This window comes from Macrotis lagotis, chromosome 1 (genome assembly GCF_037893015.1).
Source record: "Macrotis lagotis isolate mMagLag1 chromosome 1, bilby.v1.9.chrom.fasta, whole genome shotgun sequence".
NCBI classification, from domain to species: Eukaryota; Metazoa; Chordata; class Mammalia; order Peramelemorphia; family Peramelidae; genus Macrotis; species Macrotis lagotis.
In genome coordinates this window covers 480,552,940-480,577,205 of record NC_133658.1, presented here as the reverse complement: position 1 = coordinate 480,577,205, position 24,266 = coordinate 480,552,940, and the positions used below count along the sequence as shown (strand labels likewise).

Below are 24,266 nucleotides of genomic sequence, written 5' to 3'. Positions count from 1 at the left end.
TCCTTCAGTAACATCTGATATTAATCTGAGGATCCCATCCTACCAGAAAAGAAGGCCCATCTTTTTTATATAAATGTTCTGCCACTGTTAATCTACCATTCAAATATTAATTGTTGCATGCCCTCAAAAATGAGTATCAAAGTAAGCTCTGGAGAGGTGTGTGATAGGCATGAGCAGACTGTAACAATCAAACTTCAAATAAACTTCATAAAAAATACCATTAAGGAAATGTGTAACCAAAACTGAAGCTGGATCAAGAGAGGATAAGAGATAGAAAACCCTGGTTCTCTACAACATCAAGAAAAAGCAGGTCAGCCCTTCCATCATAGAAAAACACAGAAATTACACAGGATAGGTCCTTGCGGAGATTGCTATCAATCACATCTATAAGATCACTAATTCATTACTGTAGTTTTCTTCAAAACTTAAATGTCTACTATGTGACGAGCACTATACTGAGTGCTTTACAAATAATATCTCCTTTGATCCTCACAACATATTAAACACATTTAAAAAAAAACTATGTGAGTGTGAAAGTTAAAAAATATGAAGAACCCGAGTAAGAATAAATCAGAATCTGAAGATGATGAAGGAAAACTTCCTAAAAGTGATTCTTAAGCCAAATCTTGAATAGTTAAATAAAAATAGATTGGCCAAAATGAAAGCAACCACTATGGAAAAGTAGTACAGACAAAAGTATAAAGACGAGAGGCCTTAGGGGCAACTAGATGATGCAGTGAATAAAGCACCAGTCCTGGAGTCAGGAGGACCTGAGTTCAAACTCAGCCTTAGATACTTAATAATTGCCTAGCTGTGTGACCTTGGGCAAGTCATTTAGCCCCATTGTCTTAAATAATTTTTTTTAAAAATAACAGATCTTATTTATAAAAATGTAGTAAGGAAAGAATGTTCATTATTATCAACATTATTTGTCATAATGCTAGAAATGATAGCTCTAGCACAAAGAAAAAGAAATTGAGGAAGTATACACAGGCAATGAGGAGATAAAATTATCATCTTTTTGAAAATAATATGATCATTTACTTAAAACTACATGGTCAACTAAAAATTAATTGAAAAATTAAAAAGTTGCATAATATAAAATAAATTGTCCTCATTTTAGATATTGGGAAAAATCAAGAGGAAGCGATAAAGAAATTTATTACTACAAAATGTTTGATATCTACCAAGACAAACATTGGTTGATTCTTCCTCCTTCATTACTGAAGATTACCCAAGATGGCATCACTATAGTAAAAATAAATTAGCATGTCTGATTGTGGCTGATGAGACCAATACAAGATCAGAATGCACAGGTCAGACAGTCAAATAGTTCACATTCACAGCTGGGGCGCCTATTCTAAATTTGCATTTGTCATTTTTCCTTTGAGCTGCTTCAGCTCTGTCTTCCTCAAAGAGCACGACACCCTCACTGATGAGGGCATGCTATGCTGGGTGGTCCTGTGCCAGTGTCTCCCATGCTCCATAATAAATTCTAAAGTTCCTAAGAGAGACCTTCAGGCTCCCAATATTGCTTCTTCTGACCCCCTTGTGAACAGATGCACTGTGTGAGTTATCCATAAAATAGTCTTTTTGGCAAGCATACTTCTGGCATTCTAACAACAGCCCACAGTCATTGTGCTCTCTGTTATGATGTTTGAATGCCTGAAGTTTAGCTGGAGAAAGGATCTCAGTGTCGGTGAGTGCCTTCTCCTGCCAGGAGATCTTCAAAATCTTCCTAAATCAATTAAATGGAAGCAATTCAGTTTCCTTACATGGCATTGGTAGGCTGTCCAGGGTTCACAAGCATATAGCAATGAAGTCAGCACCAAACCATTAGTTTGGTAGTCAGTCTAATACTTACTCTTTTCTCTCACACTGTCTTTTGGAGCCTCCCAAATACTGAACTAGCTCTGGCAATGCTTGTGTCAACTTCATCATCAATACATGCCCCCCTGGAAAGAACACTGCCAAGGTAAGTGAACTTCTCCACAGTAGTCAAAACTTCTCCAAAACGATGGTATAGTGCTGGCTGATGAAGCACCTGTGCTTTTCTGGTGTTAAATTGTCAAGACAAAATGAGCACAAGCAGCAGAGAATCGATCCACACTTTGCTGCATCTCAGCTTCAGAGGTTGCTCTAATGTACAATCACCTGCAAACAGAAGATCATGCCTCAAACTTCTCTCTGGTCTTGGCTTGTAGCCTTTTCAACTTGAAGAATTTACCGTCAGTGTAGTAGCAGAACATGAGTCCATGTTCATCCTCACTGAAGGCATTTAATAACAAGACTGAAAATATCATGCTAAAAAAAAAGTATGAGAGAAAGGACACATCGTTGATTCACTCTATTAGTAACCAGAAAAACACCAGAACATAGACTGCAGAACCCAGGCAAGCACACCATCATGGAACTGATGTACAATACTGATGAACTTCTCCGGCAACCAAATTTTGAGATAATTTTCTATAAGTCTCATGACTGACAGTATCAACGGCCTTGGAAAGATCTACAAATATTGTATACAGACCTCTGTTCTGTTCCTGGCATTTTTCCTGGAGATGTTAGACAGTAAACACCATACTGGGTATTCCTCAACCCTTTCTGAAGCCACACTGGCTGTGGGAGGTGACCATCTTCCAAATGAAGGACCAGCCTATTGAGGACTCTTGACAACACGCCTGTGATTGTCACAGGACAATCTATTTCCTTTATCTTTATATAGATGGATGATGGAGGCATTCTTGAATTCTTAAGGTATAATTTCTTCATGCTTTATATCCTGGAAAATTTCAGTCCACTTTTGGATGAGCAATATACGCCCCCACACACACCTTGTATATCTCAGAAGAATAGAATCAGTACCAGATACTTTGCCACTTGAAGGGAGTCTAATGGCATTCAAAACATCTTCTTCAGTTGGGATATTCAGTTAGGGACAGTGTGACTTCAACTTGAGGTAAATGGTCAATGGTTTCTGCATTGACTGATGATGGTCTGTTAAGAACACTATGGAAATGTTCAGTCAATCTCTCTAGGATCATGTTCTTATTGTTAATCAATGTGGCTCACTGAGACATGCCATATGTCTTTGACCCATATGCAGCTTTCAGGGCATCATAAAAACATTTCGGTTTGTTGCTATCTGAAAATTGAATTTCATTGGCCTTCTTGCTGAGTCAAGAGTCTTGTATCTCTCTAAGCCTCACTTATACTTTATACTTTTGATGGAATTAAATGCTGCTTTCTTAGAAATGGATGAACTATCCTGCTGGCAAACCCTATGGAGTTCTCATTTTTCATTTAGCAGCTTCTGTATTTCCCCATATTTTCATCAAACCAGGCCTGATGTTTGTGAGTGTTTTGACCCCGATGAGCCAATGCAATGCTACATACCAGATCTCTCAAAGCTGCCTACTCCTTTTTTCTACTCCACTGTTACCAACAGTGTGTTGGCTCTGTTTTCCCTCCAAGCTACCAACAAACTGTTCCTGCTCAAAGAGACACTATAATCTCCTGACACTAATTCTTCTAGTATTAATTTTGCCTTGGGGCCACCACTTTGGTTGAATGTCAATATGTGAATATGGTTGAATATGAGAATTCTCACTCTCACTTTCTGTCTCTTCTCCTTACAATCACATAGTCTATCAGATGCCAATGTTTGCTGTGAGAGTGCATTCAGAAAGTTTTACTGTATTTAGGTAAAGAGAAGGCAATGTCTGTGATACAAAGTCATGAGATGTACAAGTTTTCAGTAGTGTCTGACCATTGCTGTTACTGTTTCCCACTCCATTCTTGACAAGGATTCCCTACCATGCTGGTAGAATGAGTCTACTCTAACATTAAAGTTACCCAGAATTATAAGCTTGTCTTCTTTTGGTATGTTGATAAGGGTCTCCAAGTCTTCATAAAAATTTTCTTTGACTTCAATAAGGTGTTTCATGGTGACAGCATAGACACTGATGATGACGGCATGGTGTTTTCCTGGAAATGGCAATCTCATTGTCATAAGTCTGTCAATCATTCTTTAAGATAGCCATACAAGCTTGCTGACTAGATAAATTTTAATTGCAAAACCTACCCTAGCTTCACGGTGCTCCCCCCCCCTTCATTGTGGCCATTCCAGAAAAATATGCATCAGTTCCATCTTCAGTAAACTGGGCTCCATTTGCCAGTGCTGCTTCACTCAGGACTGGCATTTGGATGTGATGCCAGCTAGATTGTCTTGCAACAAGAGTTGTTCAACTTTCAGGTCTATTAGAACTTGCGTTGTTTAAGAATGTGAGCACATTCCATGCACAGATGATGAGTGGAATCTTCTTTGAAGAAGATTTTAAATATTTGTCTGTGTTTTGACTGCAGGGTGGGATCCTGCCTGCTGCAGTAATCAGGCCAGATTGGGTAAGCATACAATTTTTAGAGCACCTTTTCTAGTCCCTTCTTCACACTAGGAAGTGAGCAGTGCAATCCTTAAAAAGGGCTGCTCAACAGTTTATGACCAAAGGAGAGACAGAGATATTATAAAAAATAAAATGGTTAATTTTGATTAAATTAAAAAGTTTTTGCATTCCATAAGTGCCTGTTTCAGCAGCCCTCATGCCCATTATAATGAATTGTTCTCATTTGCCACTTCCACTAGCAGACTTCACATGCTTGGAGTACACACCCTCTCAACTCACCAATGGTTTGAGACCTCTCAGTTACCAGTTACTGGTTTAGCGTCTGCTGAAACAGTTTACCAGGGTGTGGCTGCTGGTATGGAGCTGATGCTACAGCTTCTTGGAACCACAGGTAAGAGTTAGCTAGCTCAAGTGGACATCAAAAGTGGAAAGGAGTCCTGAAGAGGGCTTGTCAGCCCTCATTACATCACAGGTACTAATCTTCCTTGAACACAATCTATACCCCACCAAGATAAACATAGGAACTACATGAATACAACTCGAATGCATTCTTTAAAGAATGGGGAAAAAAGGCCCAAATAATCTAAGATATATTAATTGATCATGGGTAGGCTCAGAAAAATAGAATAGTTACTTATATAATGTTACTCTAATCAAACTACTAAAGGATTACTTTGTAAAGTACAAGAAAAAATAATAACTTCACCTAGAGAAAAGAAGCCTAAAAATCTCAAGCAAAATGATTAAGTGGAAAGGAAGAAGGCACTGGATTTCAAACTACATTACAAGGCAGTAAACATCAAAATGATTTCAAAATTGTTAAAAATGGGTTTCAAGGGGCAGCTAGGTGGTGCAGTGAATAGAGCACTGCCCTTGGAGTCAGGAGTACCCGAGTTCAAATCCGACCTCAGACACTTAATAATTATCTAGCCGTGTGGCCTTGAGCAAGCCACTTAACCCCACTACCTTGCAAAATCAAAAAAAAAAAAAAAAATGGGTTTCAATAAGAAAATAAAGATAGAAAACATGCAGAAACTATTGAATAACATAGCATAATGATAATAAATTCTAAGACCATGAGTCTTTGGGCAAAGACTAGGTATTCAACAAAAACTGTTGGGTAATCTGAAAAGTAGTCTGACAGAAATGATTAAGATAAATTCCAAATAGATGCAGGACTTAGATATAAAAGAATTGAGCATTAACAAATTAAAGGAGTACAGAAGAAATTATCTTTGATATCCACAGACAGGGAAAAAAAGGATTAAATGAATAGAAAGGATCAAAGAAAATTAAATGGATAATCTTGAATACAACAAAATCTAAAAGTTTTGGATAAAACAAAACTAAAGCAGATAAATTTAGGAAACAATTAGCTGGGGAAAAAAATCTTTGCAACAAATTTCTAAGATCAAGGTCATATTTCCAAGATATACAACAAACTGATTTAAACTTATAAGAGTCATTCTTCTCAACAGGTAAATGGTAAAAATATAAAGAAGTAGTTTTCAAAGGAATAAATCCATAAAGAAATGATTTTTAAAAACCGTATGAAATCAGTGAAATGCATATTAAAACACCTCTGAGGTAAAAGTACCTTACACCCATCAGATTGGCTAATATGACACAAAAGGAAAAAGGACAAATGTTGGAGGGAATGTAGGAAAACTGGGACACTAACACATATTAGTGGACTTGTGAATCAATCCAACAAATGGCTATAAAATTGTGCAAAGCCTTTTTACCCAGCAATCTCACTAGGGCCTGTATCGCAAAAGGATTAAAGAAAAAAGTAATACAAAGTTATACAAAGTTATATAAAAATATTTATAGCAGTTCTTTTTGTGGTAGCAAAGAATTAGAAATCAAGGGGATGCTCATCAATTAGGAAATGACAGAATAAGTTTTATTTAGGATTGTAATGGAATACTATTGTGTTATAAGAAATAATAAGCAGAATAATTTCAGAAAAACCTGAAAAGACTTGCACAAACTGATGGTGAGTGAGATGAGCAGAAACAGGAGAATATTATACAAAGTAACAATATTATACAATTATCAATTGTTTATGACTTAGCTATTCTAATCAATAGAACAATCTAAGACAATTCTAAATAATTTCTGAAGAAAAATGCTATTCACCTCCAGTGAAAGAACTGACAAGGGGTGGCTAGGTGGTGCAGTGGATAAAGCACCGGCCCTGGAGTCAGGAGTACCTGGATTCAAATCCGGTCTCAGACACTTAATAATTACCTAGCCGTGTGGCCTTGGGCAAGCCACTAAACCCATTGCCTTGCAAAAATCTAAAAAAAAAAAAAGAACTGACAAGTCTGATTGCAAATTGAAGCATAATTTTTTCATTTTGTTTATTTTTTGTGGAGTTTTATTTTGTGCACATGGTTAACAAAGAAATATGTTTTGCATGATTTCATATATATGTGACATCACATTTCTTCCTTTCATAACAGAAGGGAGGGATAGATCAAGAGGATTCATGACTCAAAGTTTTTTTTAACAAATTTTAAAAATAAGTAAATGATTTTTTTTAAAGACTATGAAAATTCTCCTGCCCTGAATAGAGAAATTAGAATTGAAGCAATTCTGAAGTTCCTCCTCAGAACTATTAGGAAGACAAAGTTGATGATAAAAGAAAAGTGACACCTGTTGGAGGGATTTTGGAAAGGTAAGTACATTAACGCATTGTTATGGTCCAACCATTCTGTTAATTAATTTGGAGCTATGCTCCCAACATTACCAAACTGTATAGATTATTTGACCTGGTGATACCACTACTAGACCAATACTCCAAAAAAAATCAAAGAAAGAGTTAAAGGATTCACATATTCAAGAATATTTATAGCAGTTCTTTTCATATAGCAAAAAACTGGAAACAAAGGAATACCCATCAGTTAAGGGACGGTTGAATAAATTCTGGAATAAGAACGTAATGAAATATCATTGTACTTTGAGTAATGATAAAAAGGAATTTCAGATAAAACTGGGAAGTCATAAATGAATGAAGGTTTTATTAACAATCACTCACTATGTGTAAAAGTTCTGTGTTAAACACTGGAGAGACAAACAAAAGTAAAATAATCTCTGCTCTCTGTATGGATTGATGCAGAATGAAGTAAATAGAATCAGAAGAATATTTTCTACAATAACAATACTGTAAAGAAAAACAACTTTGAAAGACTTAAGAACCATGATCAACCACTCTTCAAGAGGACCAGTGCTGAATCATGATACTTACTTCCTAACTGGTGATGGACTCGAGTCAATCATTTCACGTTTCAACCCGTTTGCTCATCTATAAAACAACTGGGTTGTACTATATAGCCTCTCTAATATCACTTCCAGCTACAAGCCTGCAATCTAATAAATAAGAAAAATGAATTGGAATGAATAAAAAAATCATAGTGAGTCTCAGAGAAAGTATATGAATTGTAATATTTTGGAACTAAAATTAATTCTTTTAAACAAATAATCATAAAGAATGATATTCAATATTTTTAATGAAATTATTTATTTATTTTTCCAACTACATGCAAACATAGTTTTCAACATTCATTTTTTTGTTAAGTTTGGGGTTCTACATTTTTCTCCCCCACTTTCTTACTTCTCTTCTTCCCCCTGACAAAGATGCTCAATATTAAATTCATAATCAATTATTTTTAAAAATCTCAACATTTCACTACTAAAATTAAGGCAAAAGATCAAAATTCCAATACAAAAAAGAAATAAACCAGATAAACAATAAGCACATTTTCCCCCTGAATTTAACTAAAAAATTGCTACCAGATCAAATGTCATAAATAGTTATGCACAAAGGATGCTACCACTGTATACAACACAGAAAGGAGCAGAGCTAGCTTTATTCCCACTCTTTCTTGCAATCATACAACTCTCACTGCAATCATTCTTGCCTTGCATGTGTCCTGTTTATGGTTTTCCTAGACAAAGCATCCACCATAATGTTCAATATTCTATGTACTCAATAACTACTGCTGATTAAATAAAAGTTGGATGTTTGCTGTCCTACCACTTAAGAAACACATAGATCTCAAAATATCTGTGGAATTTTTATTTAATACAGAACACACCACCACCCCACCTAATGCAAAAGAAGCACTGTGTTGTAAGGGACAGAGAATTGGCCTTGGAGTCAAGATGATTAGGTTCAAATTTCACCTCTGAAACATACTAGTTATATGATCCTAGAAGGATCAATTCCATAGTGCAATGGTTTCCAAAGTGAAAGTCACTATACATCCCTGGTATGATCCTAAGGGGTGTGAAGCCAACCAATTAATAAGTAGGAAAATCAGTTACATCCCCATTCTCCCAAAAAGTGGACTTGTCTCCAAGTGCTTTCACCTGTTCAAAACTAACTTCCCCTTATTCTATCACATAGCACTGACCTGCTATGGTTATGCCAAGATAAGCTCCTTGGGGAAGTTATAACCTAACTGCAACTTTGTCACCATAGCAACTGCCCAGGCAAAATTCCCTGCCCTCTAGTTCATCTGGCAGCCTTCACAATCATCCCTCAATAAATAGGTTCTGCACCCATGGATAGTCATCATGGAATAAAACTATAAACCCCAACTATTCATTTTTTGGTAGGGAAAAACGTAACAAAGTATGAATAGATGGCAATCTATACTGCATCTCTCAATACATTCCATCATTGGGGTCAGCTAGATGGCACAGTGGATAGAGCACTGACCCTGCAGTCAGGAGGAAATGAGTTCAAATGTGGTTTTAATAATTACCTAGCTATGTGACCTTAAGCAAGTTGCTTAACCCCACTGCCTTGCCAAAAAGAAAAGTCCAAAAAAAAAAAATACATTCCATCATCTAAAATCCATTTCTCTTCAAACTTTTCTATTTCCATCAAAGGCACCACTATCCTTCCATTCTCCCAGGTTTTCAACCTCTTCATCATCCTTGACATGTCACTCAATGAATTCTCCAAGGTAGCAAAGAACTCTTAATTGATAAATCTAATGGTCTTTTCTCAGTCAGCATCCTTCTTGAGCTCTCTACCACACTCGACAACTGATGACTCATTTCAGCATGTAAAATAACTTGGAAATAATCTAATCTGTTTAAAAATCTTTCAAAATTGAGTTTTGAAGCCCCTTTGTTAAAAATATAAAAACTCAGCAATAGTATTTTGTGATTAGATCCTAAGAAGTGGGAAGCAGGAAATTTGTAGCTGAATTTCAAGAAAAAATTTGAATAAATGGTAGATAGGATTGAAAATTAGTATTAACAATTTTGAAAACACAGTCAACAACATTCATCATTTCCTCTTATTTAATTTTCATTTAGAGCTTGTTAACTTTATGAGGCTGGGGTTTTTTTTAGCTATGACAGTCATTAAAACCAAATCAAAATAAATTGAATTATTTTCAAAATCAATGAAGCATATTCACATTACTCTCACTAAAAATACTATGGTTAAAAAAAGACATAAACAAAAAGCAAAAACATTTCTGTATCAATAATAAAATATTATTTGATATCTTCTCTTATATTACTATTTTTGCATATAGATTTTATATATACATACATATATATATTTTATAGTCTCAAGATTTAAGGGACTTTTTTTTTGACAGGGGCATAAGTTAAGAAAAAAATTTAGTACCCCAGAGTCCTAGACAATTCTAAAACTACCAGAGGAGTTTTAAGGATTTAAAAGGTGCTAATATGCAATGACAGAAGTTCTTCACCCAAAGGTCCCTAAACTGATGAAATCAAGGATCAAATTTTTTTTTAAAAAAAGCATTAACAAGTTTGTTCAACTAGTTTCACTACAAGCAAAATCAGACAGATCAAAATAGATGTCTCATAATAAAAAGTTCATGAGCAACATTCATAGATTTTCCCTTGGAAACTGCTTACTGCTACTTTGAATGCAATTCTAATAAAATTTAGTGACATCCTCTAAGAAAACAAAAGGAAAATTGAGATTGCTATAAAAAGGAACATAGTAAGAAGTGACAGGGAAAAGATAATAAATAAAAATATAAAAATAATAAAGCAAAGCAGTCTAGAAGTATAGTGGGACAAATTTAGGTCCTATACATCTCAAAGACCCCTGACTGTATCATAAATATAAGCTGTAATATAATACTGGCATTCACAATGAACCATCATCAAGAAAAGATTATATGTACAAATTTATTTTGCTGAAGACAGGATATCATTTAATTCATTGTAGAAAGTGTTCAAAGAAAAGGAATACTTTCTCATTCTCAATACATCCTCTCTGAATCCTCCAGAAAATTTTGGCATTTAAAGGGGGAAAACTTCAATTATATGGAAAGTTCACTCATGGGATATTCCCAGCAAGATCAGACAAATTAAATGGTACTACACAAAACAAAATGATGAAATTTCTTTGCTGAGGAAAAAAATGAAGGATAATATGCAAAAAAGCACAAAATATTACTTTAACAAAATTATTTTGAACTTCTTATGAGAAAGGGGATAAAATAAAGAAAAAGAAAAAATATTCTAAAGAAATTATCTACAGATCTATATGGGTGGGCTGATTTAAAAAAAAACCACTAATCCCTACATTTCAGGTTGATCCTATCATTTTTTAACATAAATTAATAATATACTAACGTCTATGTTTAAACATTATATATGATTTTATATAACAGTATATGTTTTTCAGGTATACTGCTCAGACATATAACAAGATAATAATGTTGAGTAGTACTTCCAAAAAAACCATACTTACACAAACATAAAGAGTGCTTGATAATTTAAAAGTCTCTTCTTTATAGAAGGACTTTTGTAAACAAAAATAGCACATCTACTTAAGATGTGTGCTGCTATGTCATCTTAGATATAAATGTGTCTAAGCAGAAGGGAACAAATAGAACTAAAAAAGGATTAATTTGCTTCTGTTTCTAAAAATAACATCAAAAAAAAACAAGTTTTAGATCTTTAAATTCCTACTTTTATTAAACAAAAATTATGAACAGAAACATCAAGATGCGCTTCTCATTTAAATGTCCAGAATGAATATAATTTTTCAAAATATATACACATATATAAATATATATAATATATAAATAATATAATGTATATAATATAATTATATATAAATAATATATTATAATATATACTATAATACATATAATTATATATATGTAAAATCTTTTTTCATTTTTTGATATTTCTGGGTCCTGATGTTTCTCATCATTAAATTTTAGCATTTTTATTATAAATCAAAACTGAAAAATAGAAGAAAAGAATAAATGCTTTGATGTGAGTACTGTAATAATAAACTGCAAAAATAACTATAAATTCACATCAATGAAGCATTAATGAAAAAAATTTTAATAGCTCTCACTTACAATAGTATTAGCCTTGTATCAATGGAAACAGCAAAAGCAAATTAAATCTTGTTGAATTCCACTGAAACAAACATTAAAAACAACCATAAAAATCAAGAGGCAAACATTTATTAGGCACCCATTCCTGATTTAAAAAAAAGGGTCTGAAGACTACATACAGATAAGGAAAATGACCATCAGTAAGCATGAAGGACACGTACTCCACATCTTGGGACAAGGAATGCAACTGACTGTAATCTTACACATGTTAAATACATGTCCACTCTCCCCTGTCTAATGAATGAAATACAACCTCCTTAGCCAAGCATTCAAGCTCACGTACGGTCTGGTTATCCAGACTGATTTCACACTTCACTTCCTTTACCTTTGTAGATATTCCTGCCAAACTGGGTTATTCACTATTTTCTCAATTACACCTTCTCCTCTATCCCTCTGCTTTCATAGATATCTGTAACCATACTTGCAAATTTCTCCCCCACCCATAGAAATCCTTTCCTTCCTTCACAGATCATGTGCTGTACCTTCCTAATCTCTCCACTCTCTCCTTTTCTCAGCTGCTAAATCTCTAGTTCTAGTTTGACTTCTCAACAACTTTACTTAATTCAACTAGTACTAAGAATGCACTACATACATAGCAGACCCTGTGCTTCATAGGTAGGCTGCATAGTGTGATACAAAGCTGAAAAACAAGACAATTTCTACTTTCAAGGCATTTGCTATGTCAAGCATCTGGGATTTCACAGGCGCTGAGGCAGATCATAACCAACGGCTAAGGTTGGAAAAGGTTCTATGTTTTGTCCACAGTCACAAACCTACCAAATACCACAGGTACTACTAGGATTTCAAACCAAGTCTACATAACTTCAAGTTCCGCACTATACCTACCATCCTGCTGTCTTTTTATAGTTTCATAGGGAGAATTTTTTGCAATGATCTCATCATTAGATTTTTATTTGTTCTTCATATCCCTTGGAGATTGCCACTTCACATATTATGATTCTCATTTTACAACTGAGGAATCTGTGACTCATCTCTGAATGAATAGTCCATCATGACAGAAATACTAAGTATCAAACACAAATTCCAATTTTACAAAATATTTTTTCTTACAGCAACCCAGTATGATAAGTAGAGAGAAACATCAATGTGTCCACTTTATAGATCAGTAAACTGAGGCTCAAAGTATTTCCAAGATAGCACAACAAAAAATCAGCAAAGCCAGGACCGAAATTCAGGTTTCCTATATCAAAGATTCATTTTTTTTATGATAGGAGTTAACAATAAAGGGATAACTTACCCATGGCCACTCTAAAATTCCTTTAAGCTCTATGATAGAAGCCAGAATGTAATAAGGGAAAAGGAAAGAGCAAGTCAAACACTTAGCCAGGGGTAGGGTATAAGATTTACATATTTTTCAGAGATAAAATAGTAAAGGTACAGGAAACAGATATTCATTATATTTGTTGGAAAGACTAGAATGTTCTCCAAAATGTACAATACTCAGAAAACTGATCCTACAATCCCATTGCTGGATTATTTTTTTAATTTTATTTAAGGTAATGGGATTTAGTGACTTGCCCAAGGTCGCACAGCTAGACAACTATTAAGTGTCTGAGGCCAGATTTGAACTTGGGTCCTCCTGACTCCAGGACCTGTGCTCCACTTAGCTGCCCCCATTGCTGGAATTCTATGCAAAGGATATTATTATATGAGGAAAGGACATTAAAAAATAGTATAAAAAAGTAAAATAATAAAATAATCCAGTCTTTATTTGTAATGGCAAAAAAAGTGAACACAATGACTCTCTAGTCATTAATGACTTAATAAATTACGGCATGTTAATTTAATACAGTACTATTGTGCAAAAAAGGACAGACATGAAGACTAAAAATAAAGAAAATCTTTAAAAAAAGTGATACAATGTGAGGTCAGCAGAATATGCTACAGACTATAAATTGTTTTAAAAAACAAAACTATATAAATATATGAAATTAGACTCAAAATGGAATGATATTTTAACTATATTATTATTTTTCTAATACAAATGTGAAAAAAATTTAAATTGAAGTGAAACAAATTTTACACAACTTCAAAGAGGTTTCAAGATTTATTCTCTATTTTGTCACACTGGTTAATAATTCATAATTTTTAAGTCTCCTATTATCTTTTTAAAAGACTCTAGAATTCAACAACTAATTGAAAGGGGAAAAAATAAAGGAATGAGAACAAGAAAAGTCAAAGAATAAAACAGCTTTGAGTCTAAAAGATGGGAAAGATGATGATGATGATGATGATAATAACAACAAACAGAAATCTCCAAATAAGAGGAATGGTAGGTTTTAGGGGCTAAATGAATTGTTCAAGTAATACCAGAACATGTAGCTGTCCAGCAAGCATTTACATGGGGCAAGGGATCATGGGAAAAGTTTAGTCACAATCTATACATTTGGATGATATATGTATAAAGGTAATAATTGAAACCATCAGAGAGACTAAGAGTGCAAAAGAATATAGAAGAGAACCAAGGTCAAAGCCCAAAGAATATTTATGAAATGTAAAGGCATAGGAAAAGAAAAATCAATAAATAAAAAACCAAAATAAGCAGTGTGACAGGCAAAAGTCAGTCATTAAACATTTATTAAGTGCCTACTATGGTGCTTAATGTGTCAAACACTATGCTAAACATGGTATAAAGAAAGGTAAAAAGCAATCCCTACTCTCAAAATGCTCCCAATCCAATGAGAAAAACAACATACAAGCATGATATAAAAGGATAAATTGGATATAATTAATAAAAGGAAGCAACTATAAATGAGGAGGAATGGGAGGAATTTAGTTAGGACTGTAACAAAACCAGGGAAGCCAGGAGTCGCAGAAAAAGTATCAAGAAGGAAGAATAATCAGGATGTTAACATTGGAAGATTTATCAAGATATGGAATACTAGAAAAGCTGCTAGATTCAGAGACTGAGAGATCAATGATCACCTTGAAGAAAACAGTTTCAATACAGTACTGGGAGGAATATATTCATACTTATAATTACTTTTTATGTCATTCAAGTTAGAACCTAAGGTGATGTATATTTTATCTCTGTATCCTTATACCTTGCCAAATAGAAATTTGCTGTTGTTCTAGGAATCAATTAAGATCCAAGCAATGAGCAAAAATTTGAGACATTTAATATAAAAGGAGCAGCATTATCCTAGAATTCTTAAGATAACAGACTTTTGCTTAGTCAGAAGATCTTTAAACCTCAAAATTCCATTTTTTAGTGGTTATTTGGTGTAAACTACTTTCTCCTCCACTTTGATATATTTACCATTACTACCTAATAGAGTGCTGCTGAATATAACATATAAAAATGTCACATAAATTTCTAGTAGATTTGTTCCCTGAGACAAATGTATTGCTATTTTCGAAAAAAAATTGCAAAAAACTATCAAAATTCAAATGGCTATTCAACATTAGGATTAGAGTGAGACAGGATGATAAAACAGTCTATCACATCACACCATGAAGGATAAAACTGTACTAGAAATTCTGCTTAGAGGAACAATGAGAAAAACTCTGTTCTCTAATTCTTCCTTAAGAAATCCAAATATTGTGTTCAGAAATCTTCAAACTTAGACATTATAAATATATTCTCCATTTTTTTCTCTCCAACTGCAGCAGGCAAAGGATATTGCGAAATTTAACCTCCCTTTTTATGCCAAAAGAACCTCATCATCTCAAGGTGTTTTTGTTCTTCATACTCAAGTTGCTGCCATTTTCATAAGCAGCAGAAGGGGGAAGAAGATGGTATTAGTGTCAAATTACTGTTAAATAATTTGGGGGTGGACCTTAATTTTTACAATGATTAAATTCATAGTTCCATAAATGAATCAAACATGGACAAGACATTAAGTAAAAATACATAGGTTCAAGGGCTTTTTTCCCAATAAGAGTTTGTAACCTTCAAACATTTTCCTTCAAAAATTAGCTAATTCTGAGATTGGGGGGGAAATTGTAAAATTCAAAATAAATAAAATCTTTAATTAAAAATTTTTTTTAAAAAGTTAGCTAATTCAACAAATCCTATATCCTTCATCTAGACTAATATAGATCTGCTAAAAAGACTGAATTCATGCAAGCATTCACTGTATCTTAGAAAGGCTAATCTTCATAAATGGTACTAGTCTGGAAATAAAAGTAAAGATGGCAGAAACTAGCTTTGGTTATTCTTCAAAGTGTTAAAATTTCTATTTTCACCAAGATTCCTATATACTTCCAAAAAACAAAACCTCAAAAATTCATTCAACCAAAAATTTCTTGGTAATAATTATAATTATAAATATACTAAACAACTCCAAACAAAAGCAATTCAGAAAATAGTTAAGCCTGATAAAGATTTAGGATAAACAAGGATTACTGTCTTGACACAAATGCAAGAAGAGAATTAATCTATCTTATTCTATAATAAATTCTCTATTAGTTCTAGTTGGCATTTGTGTCAACAAATTCAAAACACACATATATTTGCCCACATTCAACATGAGACAAGGAGAGAAGAATCTAACTAAATCTATTTGACACTTTGCATGACTTTCATTCAATATTTCTTTAACAATCAAAATGAAATATATCCTAAAAATAAAAACATACATTACTCTAGAAACATTTAGAACAAATGAACCTCAATGTAAAATATGGATTTACAATACTTTAAGCTTTTCCTTACAAATGTCTTATGTGACCTGGGTTCAAATCTGGTCTCAGACACTTAGTAATTACCTAGCTGTGTGGCCTTGGGCAAACCACTTAACCCCATTTGCCTTGCAAAAACCTAAAAAAAAAAAAAAAAAAGTCTTATGTATTAAAGTTATTGCTTGGAAAGTTAATTTATTGCTTAGAAAATGTTTATGTTTAGGGGTAGCTAGGTGCCACAGTGGATAGAGCACTGGCCCTGGAGTTGGGAGTACTTGAGTTCAAATGTGGCCTCACACACTTAATAATTACCTAATTGTGTGGCCTTGGGCAAGCCACTTAACCCCATTGCCTTACAAAAAAAAATGTATGTTTACACGATAAGCAACTATGAAAAACACATATATATTTTTCTGTAAGGTTTATTCCATTCTTTGAAATTTAAAAGGCATCTTAAGATACCATTAACATACTATTATATTTTTTAAAAATTAAATATATGCATAAATATATACATGCATATATGTATAAATAATGCATTTAAAAAGTGTAAAAATGATCGCAAACTTTCTGATTTGCAACCACTATTTTGTAAAGAATAAAAATATTTCTTTTTAATAATGATAGCCATTTCGAAATCTAAACAGAAAAACATGATAATATTTACCCAAAGCTCATTTCTTACTTAATAAACTCAAATAAATAGCAAATAGCAATTAGTTTGTTTACTTGTATACATAATAAATTAAGTACTAAAACTCCCTAAAATGGATTGGGGGTCAAAGGGGGAAGACAAACAGAATTACCAAGAAATAATATATGCCCATTTAAAAGTGAATCATACTTGTGCACCAAATGTTATTATGATTTCTAACCTTCAATGACATTCCAAAATTTCCTCCTTTTGATTCTTGGTCACAAAACTCTTGATTATTACCCATCTACAAGCAATTACAGAAATCAAATCTTTCTCCACTAAAGCCAACATGAAATAAAAACTGAAAATAAGTCAAGACCTACCAACAATTTAGTTAAAATTATCCTTGAGCTGAAATCATACCACGAAAAAAAAAAAAACAAACCCTCGCATTAGACTCTTACCTGTAAATCTGTTTTCAACCACTTGGAGTCAAATCTAGACTGGGCAGCCAAACAGAAGGATTCAGAAGACATCTTATCTATGAGTCCTCTCCTATAAGTAAAACACAGATATCTTAAGATGTGCACACATATACTCTGGCGTTCCAAGATTATATGGAGAACACAGCTATCTCTTACACACACATTCCAAGTCTTAGCGTAGTTTTTGTTTTTTGTTTGTTTAGGTTTTTTAGGTTTTTTCAAGGCAATGGGGTTAAGTGGCTTGCCCAAGGCCACCCAGCTAGGTAATTATTAAGTGTCTGAGGTCTGATTTGAACTCAGGTACTCCCGACTGCAGGGCCGGTGCTCTATCCACTGTGCCCCCTTAGTGTAGTTTTAAGTTAATAAACTTAAAGACTTTGGGGTTCCTCTGAATGATACATTATATATGTGTGCGTGTGTGTGTGTGTGTGTGTGTGTGTGTATGGAGAGTAACATACATATAGATTTAGATCTATACATAAACAGGGTAACACTGAAAGGGCAAGGTACAGTGTTTAAGCAAAAAGTAAAAAGCGGCTCCATAAGGTAAGTTTCTTCGGGCCTCCGTGTTGCATCCTAGGTAGGGCAGGCGGGGTGGGAGATCATCACAAACAACCCCGCTCCTAGCACGTAGCCTCCCCGGCGCACCCAAAACAAACCGGGAGCCTCGTCTCGCGACAAATGACAGCCTCGGGGGCTCTGCCGCCCTTCCCTCTCACCCCTACATGGGGGTTGCTGCATGAAATAAATAATTGATGCCGGGCCGTAACCGATGTGGGATGACGAAGGGCGCAAACAGAAGCCTAAGTGCGCGGGCACGCGCGCACACACACACGCGCGGGCACACAGGCACACGGGCACACCATACACGCGCGATGCCCATGAGCTCCCGGGGAGGCACCTCTGTCACTAATGCGGGCACATACAGGAGGGCAGCCCGGGCGTGCACACGCGGCCGTGCACACTCATCCTCACGCGCGCGCGCGGCGGCGGCGGGGCTGCCAGGCTCGCCCGGCGGTCGCCCGGGCGGCAGAGGGCGGAGCACAGGCGGGCGGGCGCTGCCAAGGCTGGGGATGGTGCCCGCGCCGCCGGCCTCGCCCCCCCCCCCCCCCGGGCCAAGCCCGCCCGCCCGCCTGGGTCCCACCCCGGAGGCGCCAGGCCCGGCCCCCGGGGGCACAGCTGCCGCCCAGGGACTGACCCACAAAGGCGGCCGAGCGGCCGCCGCCGCCTCCCGGGGCCCCGATTAACGGAGCCGCCAACAGCTCCGCACCCCGCCGGCCTCTCGGCGCCCGGAGAAGCGCTGAGGCCGGGAAGCCTCCCTCTTCCCGCCCGTCTGTCCTCACCGTCAGCCCGCCGGGCCCGCTCCGGTGCGGGGCAGCCGCGGCCCGACTCCCTCCCGCTCGCCTCGGCTGGCTCCGGGCTCCCGACGGCGGTCACCAGGAAGCCGCCGCCGCCGCCGCCGCCACCCGCCTTCCCCTTCCACTTCCCGCAGGCACCGGGGCCCGGCCTTACTCGGACCGATCCCCTCCCCCCGCAGCGGCCCAGGGGAAGGGGGAGGGCCGCGCTCCGGAGAGCGGCCTCCTCCCCGCGGCTCGGCCAATCGGCGCCCAGGGCCCTCCAGCCGCGCAGCCAATAGCGGCCGCCCCTTCGCCCCCTCCCTCCCTCGCTCCCCTCCACTCTATCACCCTCTTCCTCCTCCACCCCCCCCTCAGCTTCAACCCGGCCCATTGGCCGCCTCCGGGAGGAGGGACTTCCGCCCGGGCCTGCCCCCGGCGCCCCTGGCCGCCGTCCCCTCTTCCGTCACCAGCGCCCCTCCTCCCCCCTGCGAGCGCCCCCCAGCCTGCCGCCTGCCGCCCGGCCCGGCGTCCTGGACCTCCCCGCTGCAGGCGGGAAGCTCCGGGCCCGGAGAGGCCGCACGCCGCCTGCGCCCGGAGCAGGCTGTGGAAGGCGGAGGAGCGGCGGGAGCGGCGTGGAAGCACGGGGGGCTGAGGGGAGAGCCGGGGGAGGCCCGCCGGCCTTGGGCTCCGGAGCGGAAGCGGTTAGCCCGCGGCGTCCTCTTGGCCTCCGGTGCTTCGCGCAGCCTCCCGTCCTCACACCTCATCCGCAGACGGGAAGCCCCGCAGGAGACGCGGGGGTGCCGCCAGCCCCGGCGGCCATGGCCCCGGCCTTGAGAAGCCGAGAGCCTCGGGACACGCAGCCCGGTGCAGACCGGCGCGGAAAGAAGACCGGGTGCCCCGGGTGCCCGCGGGAAAACCGGCGCCGGCCGCACAAGCTCGCATTTGAAACCCACGCAGTACAAGCAAATGGTTATCAATTTTTCTTTAGGATAAGTTGGTCCAGAGAAGGAACTGTGGAGTTTGAACAGAGACCAAGAACTATTCACTTTAATTTAGAAAAAAAAAACCTATCTTATTATCTGATCTTGTTATCTTTTATACTTTATGTTTCTTCCTTAAGGATATGATTTCTCTCTCATCACGCTCAATTTGGATCAATGTACAACATGGAAGCAACGTAAAGACTGGCAGATTGCCTTTGGTGCGGGGGAGGGAAATGAGATTAGGGGGAAAATTGTAAAATTCAAAATCTTTTAAAAGAAAAGATAAGTTGGGGGGGAAATTACTAATTTTATACAAGAACATACTGAGATGTTCCTTCCTATGTACCTTTATTCGCACTTGAATTTTCCTTACCCCAGTACACCCCCATCCCCCACACACAGACCCGATAAAACCCTGCCCATACTTGGAGACCCAGCTCAAAGGTAATCTTCACGAAATGTAAAGTCTTTCCTCTCCCTTGCTATCCAAATACTAGCCAGAAATGGTTTATCTTTCCTAAATTCGAAGGACACTTGTCCTGGACCCGCCCTTTGCTTTTGTGTCATCCTTACCTGTATCATAGCTACCAGCACCCGTCTTCCTCACCTGAGGTTGTTGAGGGCTCCTTGAGAGAAGGGTTTGTGTTCTGTCTTTTACTGGGTGACGAGTTGTACAAACCAGATTCCCATTTGTTGGAATCCTATAACTAGCTCCTTCTCTGTTTTCTGCAACTTACAGAAAAGCAGGCAATTCATTAAATAGTACCGTGGCTTATGAGTGGTAGAACAATGACAGAACCAGGAAGATTTGAGTTCTAATTCATCCTCAGAAACTGTGACCCTAAGGAAGACAGAATATTTTTGCTTCAGGTTCCTTATTTGTACAATGAAAATGATAATAGCACCTACTTCACAATTTTATTGTAAGGAACGAGTGAAATATTATGTGGAAAGTAGTTTATATAGTAAGGTGATAATATAGCATGTCAGCATATTCATTAAGGCAAGGGAGGATGGTATATCCTTGACCACCAGGTGGCATTACCTTCCAACCACCTTTAAAATGGGGTAGTGGGGTGGCAAGAGGACCCATGTATTCAATTCACAGGTGCTAGTTTTCCTAAAGGTAGCTGTATTCCCCCACCCCACCCCCACAATCATCAGCATGTTCAGTTACAAACTCAGATAACCTCCACCAACCAGCACTTGAATGGCTCTTGACCCAATGCTGGCCAGAGTCAAAATTAAAATAAAAGTAAGGAAATGACAAGATGGAAATTACTCAAATTCAGGAATTATTGAAATCCTATTTTGACAGTCAGGCCCCAGCCCACAACTGAGTGCCTGATTCTTAGAAAAATAAACTTATAAGACTTAATTTACTTTTTAGTGACAATAATTTAGTGAAACACCATAAAGTAACTAAACAAAAAAGAGAAAGCAAAATTAAATCACCAACACAAGCAGCATTTAGTAAGCCCCAACCATGATGAGCATTGTTCCAGACACTGGAAGTAACAATAAATGAAAAGGAAGTTTCATCCTAAAGGGGAGGAAGAGAAATGCTTTGCTTGATCTCCTTTCCCAAAGAATTGGTAATAGAATTTGAAGGATGAGAACCAGGTCTGGCACAGGGGCATCAAGAAAGACTGGTTTAGGGGTGGCTAGGTGGCACAGTGGATAGAGTACTGGCCCTGGAGTCAGGAGTACCTGAGTTCAAATCTGAGCTGGGACACTTAATAATTACCTAGCTGTGTGGCCTTGGGCAAGCCACTTAACCCCATTGCCTTGCAAAAACTAAAAAAAAAAGGAGAAAAAAAAAAGACTGGTTTGTTTCCCAGACTGATCTAGCCTCAACATCACTGTACTCTGGTCCTTTCTTTGCTCCAGGTGTTCATCTTTTCACCTGCTCCTTTCCAGGATCTATCCAGCTTCTCCTTCCCTGAGCCAGGCAAAGGTTACAGCAGATAAAATTGGCTATTACTTTCTGGGGGGGAAAAAAGTATTCTATAGTTAGATTCCTATAATCCCTAGGTGAATCTTAGAAATTGTCCTCCCAAGTATTTTATAGCTTTTGTTGTAATTTTTCTTACTAGCTTTTCTTGCAGGGTTTTGTCAAAAATATAAATTAAAGGGAAGGGAGAGTGATAGAAAAATATGGAACACATAATCTTGCAAATGGGTTGATGGTTGACAACTACCCTTGCTTGACATTGGAAAAAATTAAATTAAAAAAAGAAATATAAATGTATGATAGATGTATACATGTACATATATTATAATAAGCATAATAATATTTTATATGTACATTATATATTTGTGTATATATGTACATATATATACTTATGATTTATATGGATTTTTGCTAAAGTTACTGTTTCAATTATTTTTTGCCCCATTAAAGGAATAGAATGTATTTGGGAAGGAAGATAGTATTCTTTAATGGAAATGAATGTTTTGCTCATCAGAGGCTATGCATTTATGAAAATGAACTTGCTTTCTCTTTTGGAACTGGACTTTTTTTCTGAGAAAGCAAGTTTTCCTCAGAATACAGGAGAGAACCAGGGTCATTTTCCTACAGAATGGACATATCTGAAGAGCAACTGTTCAATTAATTTTTAATTGACTTTCTAGTATTCTCTATACCACCACATCATTTTAAAAAGTAATTTTTTTTCTCTTTGCCTATACTTATCCTCTCAATTTCTCTATTTTGTAATATTGCTATAACTAACATTTCTAGCACTCTGTTAAATAGTAGTATTAGTAGTAGTAATAATGGACATCCTTGCTTTACCTAGATATTATTCAGAAAAGTCTCTAACTGTTCTCCATATATGATGTTTGTGCATAATTTAGATAAATATTATTTAATATATTGAGGAAATTTCTGTTACTCTGATTTTTTTTTTAGGTTTTTGCAAGGCAAATGGGGTTGAGTGGCTTGCCCAAGGCCACACAGCTAGGTAATTATTAAGTGTTTGAGACCAGATTTGAACCCAGGTACTCCTGACTCCAGGGCCAGTGCTTTATCCACTGCATACTCTGATATTTTAATAGAACTTTTTTTTATTAGATTTTGTCAAAATCCTTTTCATCATCCATTAATATAGCCATATGATTATATTATTAACATGGGTAATTAGATTTATGGTCTTCCTTATGTTGAATCAACTCTGTTCCTAGTATAAATTCAATTTGATCTTAATATATAATCTTAGGTCATTATAGTCCTGGTATTAATATTTTATTTAAAAAGTTTCCATCAATGTTCATTAGGAATAGTGGTCAATAGTTTTCTTTCTCTTCTGTGCCTTTCCCTGATTTAGGTATCAAGATCATATTTGCAGCATAGAAAGAGACTAGAATGTTGCCTTCTTTCCTTATTACTGCTAAGAGTTCATATAATGAGTTGATAGACACATTGCCCTGAAACCATCATTATCTCTATAGTAAAATAGGCCCTCTTAGTACATTAATCTGAAGGGCTTTTTATCTATAGCTCTCTCTCTCTCTAAATTAGTCTTTCTATTCTCCCCCCCTTTCTCCCCCCCCCCACATTAACTATTGTAGCACTTTGAGCCTCTTTTTCCTCCAAAACAGATGCAAAACCTGTCTTTCCCCCTCTATTTTTCACCTCTCACTCACAGGCATGCACCCTGGAAGGCTTCCCCTCTCTTTCTGGCTGCAGATGGTGTTAGAAAGCAAAAAACTGCATAGCTGTTCAAACAGCAACATAATTGTGCATTTATCCAATGACCCAGTCAGCTCTCAACAAAGTAATGCCTATCTTCTATTCAGTACACAAAACAGCTGCAAAGCCTTCCTATCAGCTCAGCTCCTGTCAGCTTATATATTCTGTCTTCTATAAGAAGCTTTTCTTGTCACCTCTTGTGCCTTCTGTCTCCAATTCCTCCTGTACTCAGCTTCACCCTCTTCTCCTTTTTCATTCTGTTTCCTGCCATTTTCTTTCTGTAGCTTTTTTTGAGGTTTCTAATCCATCAGATGAGAGTCTCATTATAAGCTGTGACCCATCTGTAACCTAACATTTGGAAACTCAACAATTCCATGTTTTTGTTAAGAATAACTCTGAAAGTCCTTAGAATATCTTCCCATAATTTAGTCCTAGTCTCTAAAAAGTTAAGTACAATTTCTCAGTTTTAACTTTCAAAACTCTAAAAAGAAAAATCACATCCAAATGAGCTGGTAGACCACCATAAAGCCACATAATCTCTTTGATAAAACAGTTTTTGATACATTTATCTGAAATATGGTTCTCTCATGCTGAAAAAGCCCATTTCAATTCAACATTTTATCTGGGAGACTTAGGTTTCTTCACAAGTTGATTTTCTCAGT

General features: G+C 37.2%; 1 protein-coding gene across 5 annotated transcripts in view; it reads right to left on the bottom strand.

Moving 5' to 3' along the window:
- HERC2 (HECT and RLD domain containing E3 ubiquitin protein ligase 2) overlaps positions 1-19,029 on the bottom strand; it is a 227,545-nt gene extending 208,516 nt beyond the window's left edge. For 4 of the 5 annotated variants that reach the window (XM_074213716.1, XM_074213717.1, XM_074213718.1 and 1 more), the window contains exons 1-2: positions 18,934-19,029; positions 17,570-17,660 (exon numbers count right to left, since the gene is read on the bottom strand). In XM_074213716.1, coding sequence (XP_074069817.1) covers positions 17,570-17,641 — 72 coding nt within the window. In that variant the 5' untranslated portion in view covers positions 17,642-17,660; positions 18,934-19,029. Of the gene's footprint in view, positions 1-7,656; positions 7,874-17,569; positions 17,661-18,933 lie in introns of those variants that run through there. The other variant, XM_074213719.1, reaches the window with a different exon arrangement.
- Between the last annotated feature and the right edge of the window lie 5,237 nt (positions 19,030-24,266).